This window comes from Oryx dammah, unplaced genomic scaffold, assembly GCF_014754425.2.
Source record: "Oryx dammah isolate SB20612 unplaced genomic scaffold, SCBI_Odam_1.1 HiC_scaffold_27, whole genome shotgun sequence".
Taxonomy (NCBI): domain Eukaryota; kingdom Metazoa; phylum Chordata; class Mammalia; order Artiodactyla; family Bovidae; genus Oryx; species Oryx dammah.
This window is the reverse complement of record NW_024070211.1, coordinates 3550902-3568139: the sequence shown is the minus strand read 5'-3', so window position 1 is coordinate 3568139 and position 17238 is coordinate 3550902. Positions and strand designations below refer to the sequence as shown.

At 53.7% G+C, this 17238-nt stretch overlaps 1 protein-coding gene across 1 annotated transcript; it reads right to left on the bottom strand.

Annotated features, from left to right (window-relative positions):
• Positions 1–5666: 5666 nt before the first annotated feature.
• Positions 5667–16666, bottom strand: PLA2G2F (phospholipase A2 group IIF). Its single transcript, XM_040229456.1, has 6 exons — positions 16447–16666; positions 15741–15793; positions 12437–12581; positions 10964–11073; positions 7743–7915; positions 5667–6448 (listed from the first exon to the last, which is right to left on the bottom strand). The coding sequence occupies exons 1-5, from the start codon at positions 16554–16556 to the stop codon at positions 7743–7745; spliced, it is 591 nt and encodes a 196-aa protein (XP_040085390.1). The 5' UTR covers positions 16557–16666; the 3' UTR covers positions 5667–6448.
• Positions 16667–17238: the final 572 nt, after the last annotated feature.

The window sequence follows — 17238 nt, the reverse complement described above, 5'->3', positions numbered from 1 at the left end:
TTGAGCTTTTAGCCAACTTTTTCACTCTCCTCTTTTACTTTCATCAAGAGGCTCTTTAGTTCTTCTTCACTTTCTGCCATTAGGGTGGTGTCATCTGCATATCTGAGGTTATTGATATTTCTCCCAGAAGTCTTGATTCCAGCTTGTGCTTCCTCCAGCCCAGCGTTTCTCATGATGTCCTCTGCATAGAAGTTAAATAAGTAGGGTGACAATATACAGCCTTGACGTACTCCTTTTCCTATTTGGAACCAGTCTGTTGTTCCATGTCCAGTTCTAAATGTTGCTTCCCTGACCTGCATATAAGTTTCTCAAGAGGCAGGTCAGGTGGTCCTGTATTCCCACCTCTTCCAGAATTTTCCACAGTTTATTGTGATCCACACAGTCTAAGGCTTTGGCATAGTCAATAAAGCAGAAATAGATGTTTTTCTGGAACTCTCTTGCTTTTTCCATGATCCAGCAGGTGTTGGCAATTTGATCTCTGGTTCCTCTGCCTTTCTAAAACCAGCTTGAATATCTGGAAGTTCACGGTTCACATATTGCTGAAGCCTGGCTTGGAGAATTTTGAGCATTACTTTACTAGCATGTGAGATGAGTGCAACTGTGCGGTAGTTTGAGCATTCTTTGGTATTGCCTTTCTTTGGAATTGGAATGAAAACTGACCTTTTCCAGTCTTGTGGCCACTGCTGAGTTTTCCAAATTTGCTGGCATATTGAGTGCAGCACTTTCACAGCATCATCTTTCAGGATTTGAAATAGCTCAACTGGAATCCCGTCACCTCCACTAGCTTTGTTTGTAATGATGCTTCCTAAGGCCCACTTGACTTCACATTCCAGGATGTCTGGCTCTAGGTAAGTGATCACACCATCATGGTTATCTGGGTCATGAAGATCTTTTTTGTACAGTTCTTCTGTGTATTCTTGCCACCTCTTCTTAATATCTTCTGCTTCTATTAGGTCCCTACCATTTCTGTCCTTTATCAAGCCCATCTTTGCATGAAATGTTCCCTTGGTATCTCTAATTTTCTTGAAGAGATCTCTAGTCTTTCCCATTCTGTTGTTTTCCTCTATTTCTTTGCATTGATCACTGAGGAAGGCTTTCTCATCTCTCCTTGCTGTTCTTTGGAACTCTGCTTTCAAATGGGTATATCTTTCCTTTTTTCCATTGCTTTTTGCTTCCCTTCTTTTCATAGCAATTTGTAAGCCCTACTCAGACAGCCATTTTGCTTTTTTTGGATTTCTTTTTCTTGGGATGGCCTTGATTCCTGTCTCCTGTACAGGGTCACAAACCTCTGTCCATAGTTCATCAGACACTCTGTCTATCAGATCTAGTTCCTTAAATCTATTTCTCACTTCCACTATAGTCATAAGGGATTTGATTAAGGTCATACCTGAATGGTCTAGTGGTTTTCTCCACTTTCTTCAATTTCAGTCTGAATTTGGTAATAAGGAGTTCATGATCTGAGCCACAGTCAGCTCCTGGTCTTGTTTTTGCTGACTGTATAGAGCTTCTCCATCTTTGGCTGCAAAGAATATAATCAATCTGATTTCACTGTTGACTATCTGGTGATGTCCATGTGTAGAGTCTTCTCTTTTGTTGTTGGAAGAGGGTGTTTGCTGTAACCAGTGCGTTCTCTTGGCACTGTGTGGTGGCTGCAATGGCACAGAAGCATGGCTGAAAGGAGCGACCTACCCCATGTCCAAGGTCAGGGGCAGCAACTGTGCTATGCTGGAGCAGCCGTGAGGAGATACCCCACGTTGAAGATAAGAGAAACCCAAGTAAGACAGTGGGAACTGAGAGAGGGCATCAGAGGGCAGATAGACTGAAACCACAATCACAGACAACAGGCCAATCTGATCACATGGACCACAGCCTTGTCTAACTCAGTGAAACTAAGCCATGCCCTGTGGGGCCACCCAAGACAGGTGGGTCATGGTGGAGAGGTCTGACAGAATGTGGTCCACTGGAGAAGGGAATGGCAAACCACTTCAGTATTCTTGCCTTGAGAACCCCATGAACAGCATGAAAAGACAAAAAGATAGGACACTGAAAGACGAACTCCCCAGGTTGGTGGAGATCAGTGAAGAAGTAACTCCAGAAAGAATCAAGGGATGGAGGCAAAGCAAAAATAACACCCAGCTGTGGATGGGACTGGTGATGGAAGGAAGGTTCAATGCTATAAAGAACAATATTGCATAGGAACCTGGAATGTTAGGTCCATGAATCAAGGCAGATTGGAAGTGGTCAAACAGGAGATGGCAAGAGTGAATGTCGACATTCTAGGAATCAGCAAACTAAAATGGACTGGAATGGGTGAATTTAACTCAGATGACCATTATATCTACTACTGTGGGCAGGAATCCCTTAGAAGAAATGGAGTAGCCATCATGGTCAACAGAAGAGTCCGAAATTCAGTACTTGGATGCAATCTCAAAAATGACAGAATGATCTCTGTTCGTTTCCAAGGGAAACCATTCAGTATCACGGTAATCCAAGCCGATGACCCGACCAGTAACGCTGAAGAAGCTAAACAGTTCTATGAAGACCTATAAGACCTTCTAGAACTAATACCCAAGAAACATGTCCTTTTTATTATAGGGGACTGGAGTGCAAAAGTAGAAAGTCAAGAAACACCTGGAGTAACAGGCAAATTTGGCCCTGGAGTACAGAATGAAGCAGGGCAAGGACTCGTAGAGTTCTGCCAAGAGAACGCACTGGTCACAGCAAACTTTTTTCAGCAGTTCACTTATCAGTTGATCATTTTTTGTTCATTAGTGACCAGTAGAACCATCTGTTGAGACTTGGCAGTAAAGGGTATTTTCTGGATGGTGTGAACGAACCATCAAACATTTAAACGAGGGAGATTTCTATGAAAAAAAAAAGAGAGGGAAGAGAAACAGAGATTAATGAGTAGAGCAATTAAACTTAGTTTCTAAGTCCAGAGGGCAGCCAACTGAGATGTTGAACTTGAAGCATCTGTAGATGGTGAAGTGAGGAGAGCAGTGGCAACCCGTTGGTCTTCCTGGTTTGCAGTTTGAAGCATCTTTGTTGATGGCACAGACATCAGTGTCACGGTCACGTTTGTGTCTTGGAGAAGAGCATGGACACATCCAGCTTCACGTCACAAGGCTTCTTTAGAAAGTTCCTATAAGTTTCTGGACAGTTGAGTTTAGTTCCCAGTGACTCCAAGTCAAGAGGGATGGGACAAAAATTGGAAACATTCCTTTGGAGACTTGTAGCCACGTTTTTGGAGAAAACGAGAAGAATTAATAAAGTGTGCAGGATGGCAGAATCTGTTTGGGTTTAAAGGCAGATAACAAAGCATAAAGGCAAATGGAGTCTAACCAAGAAGTGAAAAATGGCTCAAAGACCATGAATAGGACTTTGATGTAATAACCCAGGAGGCCGTACTATGCTTTCCCACTGAGAGTGAGAGATGTCGAATTTTTTAAAAGGCACAGTGTGAGAGATGCGAGTTAAGTTTTATTGGGGGCGGAATGTGAACTGTAGCATCTGAAATAGTGCTGAGGAAATGCGCCAAAGAGTTAAAGAGGGAAGGCGTCAGAATACATGTGATTTTGGTGAAGGGAGTTATGCACCATCAAGCATACATTTTGACAAAAGATTCCTGTTAGTCAAGAAGGTTGCTGTTTAGTTACGAGGCTCCATAAGTGATATTAGCGCTTTTCTAGATATGAGAAGATGCTAGAAATTGGGCTCATAAAATCGTCTCCTGAAAATATCTAGCTATCTGAAGACCTGTTCTGCCACTTTTTCCCAGAGCACAGAGAGCCTCATTCCTGAGGCTCATTTTCACCCTGAACTCCTTTCAGGGAGTGTTGAAAGTCCGCAGCTGCCGTGTCTAGTGACTTCCTTCTTATGGAAGCATATGGCAAGTGACAGTTTTTAGCTGGCAGAGATCCCAGGGTCCAGTAGTGAATCTGACTCCTCCATGTGAGTCACAGCTCCTAGCAAACCAGAGATGGACTGTAATGTGGCCAAAACAGATTTTTATTCAAAAACTCTTGCAACAGGGGCCAGTATAGATTTGGGCTCAATTCCAAATACGATTTCAAATCTTCAGTTTTCTATTTTTTACTGGAGTATAGTTGCTTTACAATTTTGTGTTAGTTTCTGCTCTACAGCACTGTGAAATCCTGAGTTTTCTTAAGTGGGGATTTATAGCAGGAGTTGGAGGGAGGGATGGAAAATTGCTGAGAGGGTAGGGAATTCCTGCTGAACTGACCAAACAAGATTCTTGGAGAAGGAGGGTGAGGGTGATCTGATATCACTGGTGGGGGGAAGGGTGGAGGATGAGAGATTTGATCAGATACCAGGGGTGGGTGGGGGTGCTCAATGAACTGACGTAGCAGGATTCTTGCTAAAATGGGGCAATGGAAACCCACATGTGGAGCCCTGGTTGAGAAAAGATCTCGCGAGAGCCTGCCCAAATTGTGGTCAAGGAGAGCGTCTGTCGGTGGCCGCCCTCAGACCAGCGGAAGGAAGTCCCACATCCTCCTCAAGCCTTAGCATCAAAGGCCTCACTAACTTGAGGAGAGAAAGACCACTCAGACTGGGTTAAGCAGAGTCCTTCCTCAAAATCCATGGCCCTGTTCTCCTTCCCCACCTCCAGGGGCATCTAATACACTTCCAGCTCCATCCCACCCACTTCCGGGACTGGCAGAGACAGGCTTGGGCTCCATCCTGACACCACCTGGCCCCATACATCAGGGATGTTGGTCCACGTGTCCGCCTCTCCCTCCCAGACTGTGGGCTTCTTGTGGGCAGGAGCTGTGTCTGATCAGTGGTGTCTACTGTGAATCCCAGCCTGGTCCATAGCAGACCACCAGGACAGTTTCACTAAATGAATGAACCAAGCAATGGATGACCACGTCCAGGGCTTTTCAATCTTTTGGCTGAAGAGTCCCTTTTCTCTTTGCAGTAGCTCTTGTGAAGGGGCAGTAGGTTCTGCAGGAAAAGCAGGGTTGCTCATGGAAGGATGAGTAGGAGGCCTCTGACTCCTGTCTGCTCAGCCTCTCCTTCCCCAAAAGTCAACCCTGGATGTTGCTGGAAAATCCGCAGCTTTGGGGAGCCTCTGAAACAGCTGCTCTGGTCTCTCTGCACTTGGGGAAACTGATGCCCCTCATAGGCAAGGGGTCAAGCCAGGACCCAGGACCTGGCACCCTGCTGGGCTCTTAGTCACTCGTCCCACTGGCCCCAGCGGCCCGAGTCCTTGTTAAGAAGGTGCAAGGAGGTGACATGAAAAGTCAGAGGCTGAGATTCAGAGCCCAGCACCATCACTAATGGCCTGGGTGACTTTGGGCAAGTTACCTGCCCTCTCTGGGCCTTGGTTCTCCAACAGAAAAAAAGATGGGATGGATGGGGAGTATCGTGGAGTGGACGCCGGGCAAGCTCTCAGCCCACTGGTTGCTCGCGTTGTCCGATCACTGGACCGCAGCCCTACTTTCCAACCCTCCCAACACTTGCACCTCTGCTGGAGGGCAGCTGCTCCTGTCAGGCCAGGGGCAGGGAGGGGGCAGGCCATGCTCGCCGCTAGGCACCAGGGAACCCATTTTCCCCAGAGCTGGAGACCCGGGAGGGAACCACTGTGCTTTCCCCCGGTGCCTGGCCAGTGGGTGCCGTGCCAGGGAGGATCCAGCGGTGAGGAGTTGAGGAAGGGCCTTTAATAGTTTGAGGAGGGGATGTTGAGTCCTGGGAATGGTCTCTTGGGGTCGCAGCACCTGGGAGAGTCTGGGGTGAGGTGGGGGGGCAGGCAGGACCCCTTAGCAGCAGAATTGCCTCCCAACACCCAGACTTTCAGGAGGGTGAAGGTGTGTTTGTGTGTTGGGGGCACAGCCAGGGCTTCCATGGGCAAGGGACCCAGGCCTCTGTGGTCCCCACCTCTGCGGGGGGGACCCATCCTGACTCCATCCCTGCCTGGGTTGGGGGGGGTGGCAGGGGTGGAAATTCAGCTCAGAGAAGTTGGGGGTCAGCTTGGGATGGCGAGGAAAAGGTGGGCTTCCAGGAGGATCTTGGCAACTGGGCAGATGGGGTCAGGGCACGTGGGGGACCATAGCCGTCAACCCCTGTGGCCAGCATGACAGCAGGGGCTGAGCAGTGGTCCCACGCTCGGTGAGTGCTGACCCCAGCCCCCAGGGCAGGCTGCCCAGACGCTGCAGCTTGGCGGGCCCCGTCCAGTCCCGTCGTGGTCTTTTACAGACCTTCTCGCCGCTCCCACAGCCCTGCCCTGGGGACTGTGAGTCCCCAGGGGCCCCCGGGAAGGCCAAGATTCCTGGTGTATGTTCTGAGTATCCCTGGGGTCACACTGCCGCACCACTGGGCCCTCAGGGTTGATGCCAGACGAAGACAGAAGGCAGGATGCGGTGGGGCGCCCTGGGTACCTGGAGGCCACTGACGCCTGCAGTCAGCAGGGGAGGAGAGGAAGGCAATCCTGGGAAGACATCAGTGCTGGTGCCCATCGGGGGTTGGTCTGGCCCTCCCACTCCGGCCAGCGGCCCCCTGGGCCTGTGGTGTCCCGTCCCCAAGACTCCTCCGCCCCCTTCTCCTGCCAAGACTGCTCTGGTCTGGAGTCTGCCCACCCTGTGTCTCCCCGCTCCCCCTCCCTTCCCTGTTCCCTGTCTACCCCTTCTTGAATCTTCCCCATGGCCCCATGCCTGGCCCTGGTCCCTCCTGCCTCTGTCTCCTCTTCCCCAAGCTGGGTTCCAGCTCTCTGCGCCCTCCTCATGCAGCAGGATTCTGAGTTGAGGCTGCAGCCTTGTCCTTCCTTGTCCAGGGAGAGAGGCTTCTGGCCCATTCCACCCCCTGGCCTGGCTGCTGCATGGGGGGAGGTGGGGGGGAGGGCCTGGCTGTCTAGGCCGTGACCCTCTGGCCTGTGTGTTTGTCACAGACCCGGGACACTGGGGTTGGGGCCCCCTCAGAGCTGCTCAGGGCTGCAGAGCCATGGCCAGGCTGTTCCTCTGACCTGAGTGGGTCAGTGGGAGAGGCAGGAAGGCCTGCCTGGGGGGGCACATTTGTGTGTGACCCCATCTGGGTCCCTGTGGACCTGGAGTTGGAGGGATGCACGTGGGTTCTGTCAGGGCCCAGGAGCCTGCTCGGAGGCTCTTTGGGTCACTGAGGCTGGACTTCGGGGCTGGGATGCAAGCCCTGTGACCATCCGATCTGGGCCGGGACTCGTGTGCCAACGATGAAGGCCAGGATGGGGCCACCTGCTCTTTAATGGGGCTCTGGAGGCCTCCAAAGCATGGATCACCCTGATTCGTCCTGTGGGAGCAGCCAAGGGGCCCTCAGAACCCAGACCTGTGACCAGCACTCCGTCTGCCTGGGAGCCTGCTCCTAGGACACCCGGAGCTCTGGGCCCATGCTGGCTGCTGCAGGCCTGGGTCTTGAAGACCCTGGGATCCACCCTTTCATGCCTGGCTCAGTCAGCGAGAGGCCCCTCTCAGAGGCCCCCGATCTCTTCCACACTTGGGGGAGACCCCAACAAGGCACGCGCCACCCCCTTGCTGCATCTAGGATGAAGCCATACCCAGGGCTGGGCTGGAGGAGCCTGGTGGCCAGGGCCAGGGCCCAGACCTTTCTGAGTCCTCTGGACTACCGGAGGGTTCCCGGGGGAGGCGGCCAGATGCACCAGGGGCTCCCGATCCACCCCCACCTCCACCTGCTCCATCTGCTTGGCCCCCAGAGCCAGAGCCTCCTCCCAGCTCCTCCGCCAGCCCCCAGGGGACCTAGGGAGGCGCGGGGGGCGGCTCGTAGATGCTGCAGTTGGGCGTGGGGCCCTGGCAGTAGATGTTGAGATAGTTGCGGTGCTCCTCCCTGTACGTCTGCTGCTGGAAGCACAGAACCACGCTCCTGTCACACTCGCACGTTTGCTTGTCACACTCGGTCTGGTTGAGCTCGCCTGTGGAGAGTGGAGCGCGCAGACCCTGAGGTCACAGGGGGGCCTCCGAGAGTGGCCCTGGGCCGGCCGCACCATCGTCCGCGGGGCCCACCCTGGGCCTGCAGGCGCAGGAGGTCAGGGCCGGGGCCCAGCCTCTTGCATTCCCAGCCCTCCAGGCACCCCTGACGTATGGGAAACACACAACCACGGAAGCCCAACAGGACAGTGTTGAGTTGGGGAAACTGAGGCTCAGGATGGGGTGTGGTTTGCCTAAGTCACCCAGCTAACCTGGGGCTGAGCTGGGGTAGAAACTCAGGTGTCGGGAACTAACCTCCTTCTCCACCCCGCCCCCTCCCCACTTTCTACCATCACAGGCTTCCTCTCTTCAAGCCCAGAATCCCAGCACCCCGACTCTGGAGGGTGCTGTGGTGAGGATGGAGGGAGCAAAATGCTCATGAAGAGCTTAGCTCAGTGCCTCCCACGGAGCAAACGTTGTTACTACTGGCCTTCAGAAATCATCTTCCCCTAAGTTCTCGGTCTCAGGTGAGCTTTAGGGTCAGCTGCTTGTCTTTGTTCCGCTGCTAAGTCGCGTCTGACTCTGTGACCCCACGGATGGCAGCACGCCAGGCTTCCTTGCCTTTCACTATCTCCAGGAGTTTGCTCAAATTCATGTCTGTTGAGTCAGTGATGCCAGTCAGCCATCTCACCCTCTGTCACCCTCTTCTCCTCTTGCCCTTAATCTTTCCCAGCATCAGGGTTTTTCTAATGAGTCAGCTCTTCACATCAGGTGGACAAAGTATTGGAGCTTCAGCCACAGCATCAGTCCTTCCAATGTATATTCAGGGTTGATTTCCTCTGGGGTTGACTGGTTTGATCTCCTTGCAGTACCAGGGACTCTTAAGAGTCTTTTCTAGCACCCCAGTCAGAGAGCATAAATTCTTTGGTGCTCAGCCTTCTTGATGGTCCAAATTTCACATCCATACTGGATGTGACTACTGGAAAAACCATAGCTTTGACTATATGGACCTTCTGTCAACAAAGTGATGTCTCTGCTTTTTAATATGCTGTCTAGGTTTATCATAGCTTTCCTTCCAAAGAGCAAGTGTCTTTTAATTTCATGGCTTCGGTCACCATCTGCAATGATTTTGGAGCCCAAGAAAATGAAATCTGTTTGGAGGGCTCTTAAAACAAAGGCTGCCCCACCCCACTCCTAGAGATTCAGATTCAGTGAGTCTGGGGTGGGGGCCTGATAACTGCATTTCTAACAAGTGATGCTGATGCTGAGGTTCAGGGAATCCCTTTCAAGAACTACCCACTAGCCCAATGGTTTGCAAACTTGCAAACTTTCTAACAGCAGAATCCTTTCTCTGATGTGAAACTCTTTACCAAAGACGAATATCTCAAGCAGCTTAAAGAGAAGCCACTTGAGCTACAAAATATATCAAAGAGCCAGCTGGACCACTCAGGGATACCTCCCCATCACTGCTCACAGCAGCTGACCTGCTGGTCCCAGAAATCCCCAGAACCCAGTGTGAAAACCACAGCTCAGGTTGGTCTACAGTCTTAGGGGTTGAGGAGGGAGCAGCACCTCCATTCTACATCTGAATGGCAGCATCTGAGGACCACTCAGCCCTGGGCTGCCAAGGGGCATCAGAAGTGCTCGGGTCCCCACCAGACTCTTTCCCAGAGAGCAGGAGTCTTGAGCTGTTTTGGTTTTTTTTTTGAAAACTGACATTGCTCATGAGTTCTTAGTGAGGCATGACACATAGCCTGGTTAATGTAAGGGGACAAAGGGAGCCTGGGGCTGCCCAGGGGACACCTGCTGGCCCAGGCAGGACTGCTAAGGGGAGGCACCACAGGAGGGACTCCTGGGCTGACAGCTTGGATGCTGCGCCCCTCGGGTGGGGAATGGCTATGGAGAGTCTATGGCAAAGGGAGGGAACCTGCCAGGCCTGGCTCCAGCATATCAAATCCCTAGAAACACTGGGTGTCCTAGCATGGGGCCACCTCATCTACTGGGGTCCCAGTGAGAGGACTAGAAGGGAAGAGGTCTGCTCAGATCCAAACCCCTCAATGCACCCATGGGGAGACTGAAGCGAGGTGGGGAAGGACCCTGCCCAGGGCCACACGGGGAGGAGATGCTGGCCAAACCTGGGTGTCAACACAGGACTCCCAACTCTCTGGCCAGCCTGTTACAAAGTGTCAGAATCACCTGAAGATCTGGTTAAAAACAGAGAGAACTGGGACGCTCTAAACTTGACCCACTGAATCAAGATCGCTGTCTAAGTTCTCCAATGCTGAAGTGGGGACTGAAGAATCAGGGTGCCCATTCAGGTGGGGGCCTCAGAGTGCTTCAAGGGGATATGCCAGAGCCTATTAGATTTATCAAGCAAGCAAACAAAAGCAAGGTGCCCAGTGAAATCTGAATTTCAGACAAAAGTGTTTTAGTATAAGTATATCCCAAATATCATGTGGGATATACTTATGTTACTTCTTTATTTTATACTAATACTAATTAATTTTCTGCTAAGGTTTAGAATAAGTATGTTCCATGCACTATGTGGGCTTCCCAGGTGAAACCGCCTGCCAATGCAGGAGACATAAGAGATGCAGGTTCGATCCCTGGCTCAAGAAGATCCCCTGGAGGAGGGCATGGCAACCCACTCCAGTATTTTTGCCTGGAGAGTCCCATGGACAGAGGACTCTGGCAGGCTATAGTCCATCAAGCCAAATAGAGTTGGACACTAGTGAAGCAACTTAGTGTGCACACACACACACACACACACACACACAATATTTAGGATATTTGTTGTTGTCTGACTCTTTGTGACCCCATGGACTGCAGCACGCCAGGCTTCCTGTCCTTCACTATCTCCTGGAGTTTATTCAAACTCATGTCCATTGAATCAGTGTAAACTTACATGAAAACACTTTTCATTGTTTATCTGAAATTCAGAGTTATTGGGACATCCTGTATTTCACTGGCAGCCCTGCCCACTGGCACAGGCTCGGGGGATGGCTGGCGGTTCACGCTTTTCCTGGGGAAGGGGGTGACGGGGGGGCACTCACTGCAGACAATGTTAGTGTTGTTCTCAATGGTGTACTCATAGTGGTCCACATAGGTGTGGCAGCCCAGGTCAAAGAGCTTCTGGTAGCAGCAGTCGTGGGTATGGCAGCACCTAGGGGCAGGGAGGGGAGAGTAGGAAGACGTGGCCAGGCTGTGCCCCTCTCCCGCTGGCAGTCAGCCCTGCCATGATCATCTGTTCCCATCCCTCAAGAGTAAGACCTTCAGATGGTGGCCCAGAGAGGGCAGTTACTTGCCTGAAGTCACACAGCCAGAAGGAGTCAGGCCAGTGCCCCAGAATCTTGTGAGTGACCCCCTCTCTCTGTCCTCTCCCCAGAGCTCCAGCTCTCCCTACCCTTGAGCCCTGGCTGCAGCTGTAGGAGGGGCAGGGTGGGAGGGAGGCCTGGGTGAGGTCCACAGGGGAGGAGACCAGCCAGATGCAGGGGCTACTCCTGGCTGTGCAGGATGGCCAGGGAGGGACCAAGGTCTGGAGGGGTAAGTGGGGCTTGGGGGTGGGCGACAGGGAGCCACTGCTGATGTGGCTGTCCCATCCCCTCGGGTGAGAGGCAGGCAATTAGTCAACATGCATTTATGAAGCTCTCAGGGATGCCAGACTCGTGCTGGCTGCTTTGGGTGGGGGAAAGGAGCAGAGGACAAGCCATGGCTTCCAGGAACTCCCAGCTGATGGAGGCGGCACAGTCCTGCTCTTCAGGGCCTCCTGTCTGAGCAGGCAGGGGTCGCAGCCCTTGCTTTGTCCAGCGCAACAGTGTGACCATTGTGCTCATGTGTGTTTGAAAGAAAGTGAAAAGAAAAGTGAAAGTGAAATCACTCAGTTGTGTCCAACTCTTTGCAACCCCATGGTCTGTAGCCCACCCAGCTCCTCTGTCCATGGAACTTTCCAGGCAAGAGTACTGGAGTGGGTTGCCATTTCCTTCTCCAGGGGATCTTCCCGACCCAGGGATCAAACCCAGTTCTCCCGCATTGCAGGCAGATGCTTTACCGTCTGAGCCACCAGGGAAGCCCATTTGTGTTTGGGGACAGGTCAAAGGTTCTGCTGAGAATGGAAATTCTAGACCCTGATGCTGGGAAAGATTGAGGGCAGGAGGAGAAGGGGACGACAGAGGATGAGATGGCTGGATGGCATCACCTACTCAATGGACATGGGTTTGGGTAAACTCCGGGAGTTGGTGATGAACAGGGAAGCCTGGCGTGCTGTGGTTCAAGGGGTTGCAGAGTCAGACACGACTGAGTGACTGAACTGAATGCCTCCAAGCCCAAGACCTTGGAAGCAGACAATAGGAAGTGTCCCAGACGGTTGAGGAGCACATAGGTCAAATGTCAGGCTTCTGGTTACAAACTCAGCACACAAGCCTCCTCCTTGGGGTAAGGGTCTTCCCCCACCACTGGGAGATTGGGGACGGTCTGCCCTGGGCTGTGTCCGCCCAGTTCTGAGCGCAGCCCAGCCTCTTGGGACCTACCAGTCCACCTCGTCCATGGGCAGGCCACGGCCCCCCAGCCCACAGTAGCAGCCGTAGCCCACGAAGGACAAGATGGCATTCCTCCCAGTGACCGTTTCCACCATGGACTTGAGGTTGAGCAGGCTGCTGCGGGCTGCAGGCAGGACTGCAAGAGAGAGCCGAGGGGTGTGGTGAGCTCCTGGCCCCGTTCGTGGCCTCTCCTGCCCACCTGGCTGGGGTCAGGGGACAGGAGACTGGGGCAGGGGAGGAGGGCAGGGCTGAAGGAGGCAGTGCTCCACAGGGCGCCCCGTGTGGTGCGCTGCCCACGGCCTCACCCTGAGCCCCACAGCCCCCAGAATAAAGCGATATGGGCCCTGCCCGACGCCCTTCCACGCCCGAATCCATCAAGCGCTCACTACAACCCTGTAAAAAAAAAAACCCATTTTACAGATGAGGCGATCGAGGCCCAGAGCATTTAGCAACTGGCCCAAGGAGACATTGTTGAAAATCAGTGGAGCCAGAATTTGGACCCAGACAGGGAGAGCCGAGTGCCTGACACACCCTAAGGGGCTTCCCAGATGCCACGTGCTCTTCTGAACACGGTCCTGGGCCCTGCTGGTTTGGCCTGGCTCCTGGGCTCCCAGCAGGGCCTGGGGCTGGAGAATCTCAGGATGAATCCGGAGACAAATGGGTGTTCTGGACACACAGTGAACACACACACACGCACGCGCGCGCACACACACACGTGCCCATGTATACATTTCTTCCCTTTTGTCCTTGTCTCACAGGTAGTGCAACAACCCTTCCGATAGCAGCAGACTCCCGAGGTCAGCTTCCTGGCTCCCTTCAGGCTGCTCACCCCCGGGGCTGTCTGTGGCCCTCCTGTCTCCCTGCCTCCCGGGCTCCTGGGCGTGCGGGCTCCCAGCTGAGTCAACATCGAGCCTGGTGTTTGGGTTCTTACCTGGGTGAGGCAGCACACCACACCGCCCACACACACACAGGCAGGAGGGTTGCTTTTACCCCATTTTATGGATGAGCAGCTGAGGCTCAGAGAGGTGCTTTGCCCCATGCAGCCTGAATGTGGCAGAGCCCAGACCTGGACGCGGGTCTGTGACCCCCCAGGAGCTGGGATGCCAGCTCACCACCCCTCACCCCTGCTGCCTCCCCTGGGAGGCTCCTCCAGCTGTGCCTGGGGCTGTTCGGCACCTTTCCCCCTGCTCTCAAGTCATGCTCCCCGCCCGCTCTGCAGCCTGATAGAGGAGATGTACTGGGAGAGGGAGGAAGCCAAGAATCTCAGAAACAGAGCCCAGATGGAATCCTAAAGGCTGAAACGACTTGCTTCTGGAGACTTGGCTGTCCAACAACCCTAGTGATGATGGGGGAGCTCACCACCTCAACCTGCCTTGGTGGGAAGGGCACAGACTTTGGAGTCAGACAGATGCCGACCCAGAACTAAGGCTCCCTAGGCCTCAGTTCTCCCATCTGTAAAGTGGGAATAACAACCCCAGCCTCCAGGGAAGTGCAAGCACCTAGATCATACCAGACCCTTGCTCTTCCCACAGCGTCCCCACTCAGGGCTTACTGGGACCCTGGGCCAGGCCTGCCTTCCCGGAATCCCTCTCCACCTGCCTCTTCCAGTCTATCTTCAGGATTTTTGTCGTTACAGAGAATAAGTAGCAAATGAAAGAGGAAACAAAGGCGTGGGGAGAAATGGCCAACAACCTTAAGAGGGTGGTTTAGAGCCTGTAAATGGTTGTCTGGGTCTGGGGCAGGGAAGAAGCGGTCCCTGAGACCTGGGGGCCTGTGTCTGATTTGGCCACGATGGAAGAGAGAGGGGGGCTGAGAGGGGTTCCCAGTAACATCAGCTCTCCCCCAGCCCTTTCTGTTCTGCAGGATTCTTGTCACTGGAATCAAATATGTGTCCAGAAGCCTGGGGGTCAGACGGACCCCCATTTGCAAACAGGCTTCTCCGTTAGTGCTGCAGGGCCAGGGGCAGTGTTCATAAGTAAGACAGACCCTCCCCTCCAGGGCCTGGGACCCACTGCCCTCTGTGAGGTCCTGGCCTCCTGCCCCTAATTCTGTAGGTGTTACCCCTGGTGGGGGGCAGCTTCCATCCCTGGGACCCCTCAACCATCGGTTTTCACCTAAAACTCACCCATCCACATGCAGGACAGACGCAAGTCATACTTTTACACGCAGGCAGATATAAACACACACTCACCTGCCGCACACTCTCCTCCATCTATCACACAGTTACACACACATTCACCCACAAATACCTCCTACACACACATGGTCTCACAAATAGACCCACACTTGCCTCCCACACCTATACACACACATACACACTCCCACTCTCACACACGTGCAACACTCAGAGTGGCCACGTGCACACTCCACTTGGAGCAGCAGAAACAAACGCTGTGCTCACTCAGCCTGCAGCCTCTGTGCCCGGCCCCTGGCCTGGGCTGGACACAAGGGGTTATTTTCTAAATAACAGGTCACTTTGCCTGAATTCAACCAACCAATTCTCATGTCTGGCTGCATTAAACTTCATCCTGTCTCTGGTATTTTCTTTCTTTGTCTCAAACCTGGTTGGGTTCAAGGGGTGCTGAAGAGGTGGACAGAGGCCAGTGGAATACCCAGCCTCTCTTCTGCCTACACAGGGCACCTGCCGCCAGGATGCCTGCCCGTGTGTCAGGAGCCTCAGTGGTCCTGGGGGTGGTCCCTCCAGAAAGAAGGAAGAGGCCCCCAGACCACCTCCATCATCTTCCGCTACCTCTCACACCCAGACACTGCTCCACACATGCGTGTGCAGATGTGTGCACCCTACATTCACCTACACACTCCAGACACACACCCTGCTGTGAACTCGTGCTTACCAATCTTCCAGACGTGTGTTACACACACAGACATCACCATGTGCTCAGACACACCCCTACACATAGACCTGCGGATGCCTGCATGCAAGCTCACTAGTTCCTGTCTGCACATACACATGTTTGTACACACACACGTTTTCCTATGTACACAAGCACCCCAGTGTCGCTGAGTGCCCTGACGCCCAGCCAGCAGCATCACTCTGTGATGCTTGCTCAACTGTGCGCCCTGCGCCCTGGAGGCTCGTAAATAGTTAATGCTGACAGCCTTGGGCGTGTTTACAGGTGGCTGGAGGAGTAAACAGCCACAGAGAGGGAAGGAAGCCCGGCAGAGCCAGGGAGCAGAGACCCAGCGGCGGGTCTGAGAGCCTGTGGCCAACGGCTGAGTCACGGGAGAAAGGCTGGAGTCGAGGTCAGAAGGAGGGTTTCCCAGCACCTTCACTCACCGCTGCTGGCTAGGATGGTGATGGTGATGAAACTCTTCATCCCCAGGCGAGATCTGAGAGGGGAAGAGAGCCCGGTGCTCAGTCTGTCCTGCCCCGCCGCGTGCGGTTCCTGGCCTGCAGCTCCCTCCTGAGCCTCCTTACATCCGCGGTCAACACCACCCCTCGATGCCCGGGTTCCTGTTGCCCTTCCCTGTGATTAGCTCCTGCAGGGAGATCTGAGCACCTCCTGCCTGCCTGCAACCTCCGGGAGCAACAGCCCCCAGCAGGGCAGAGCCGGGAGGCACAGGGAGCCTCCTTCCCTTCCACCCCGAGCCAGGCTTCCAAGAGACAGAGAGCTCCCTGTCTCACAGGGTTGGACCTGGTCACACATCAGAACCAGCCCCTTCCATTCGCATACCAGTCCCGTGACCCCACTTGGTGGCTGGCTTTTGTATCTGGAGCCAAGAGACCTGAGTCCCTGGGTTCTAGCTGCAACTCTACTTCCAAAATGCTGTGTGACCATCAAGAGATCCCTTACCCTCTCTAGGCCTCAAGTGCCTATGAGGACTGATGGACCCCAAGGGCCCTGGTAGTACAGAAAATGCAATATCGCAGCCGACATCAGAGGCTCAGACTTTCTGAAGAAATGGGTTCTAGGAGCCAGCTCTCTGCCCACCTCCCTGCTCGTCTCCACTGAGGGCTCCATCCCAGGGAGGCAGGCACGTACCTAGAGGTTCTTGAAGAGGTCCTGAGGCTTGGGCCCCTCCTCCCAGGGGGGTGTCTAACCAGCCCCTTCTTCTTGCACCCTTTGGGGTTGGCCGGAGCCCCATCTGGCATCTTCTGGGTTCTGGGGGGCCAGCGACATAGGGCTCGCAAGGTCTGCAATCCACTCCGAAGGCTGCGGGGAACAGGCCCCAGCGTCTCGCTGCTGCGCACTGGCAGGGGAGTGCCGGGGCAATGCCCCTGGGCAGAAAGCAGGTGGCACATGGCCTAGAAAAAGGAGGCCCCGCCTCCTCCCTCTGCCCCCGCCCCGCCCACAGCTGTCTGGTCAAATCCCACCCCAGGGTGCTCGGGCCTGCGGGGGCGGGGGCTTGACGCACCGGAAGAGGACTTGGCCTTTCCCCAAGCATCTGAAAGGAAATGAGCCCACATTCTCTCCTTTCCCACCTGAAAGGGATGAGGATAAGTTAAAGAAAAACATTCAGTAATACTTGTTAAAGCACAGCCAGGTAGACCATTTATTCAAGGGGGGTCTCTGGACCAGGTCTGGAGGGACTGCTAACTCCCAAGAGCCCTAGTAGAGAGAAGTTGAAGGTTGTGAGCCTGGCTGGGAAGAAGTTGCCATCGAACTTTTTTCCAACAAAGGAACTTGGACTGATGAGCAGGCTTCTGGGTCAACATGCTGAGGCTTCCCCGTCAACACCCCGAGTCCACGGTAACCAAGAGACAGAAGGCTAGAAACCGCTCTGATGAAGTCTTGCCCTGGAGGAGACAGACTGGATTCAACTCCAAATAGAAG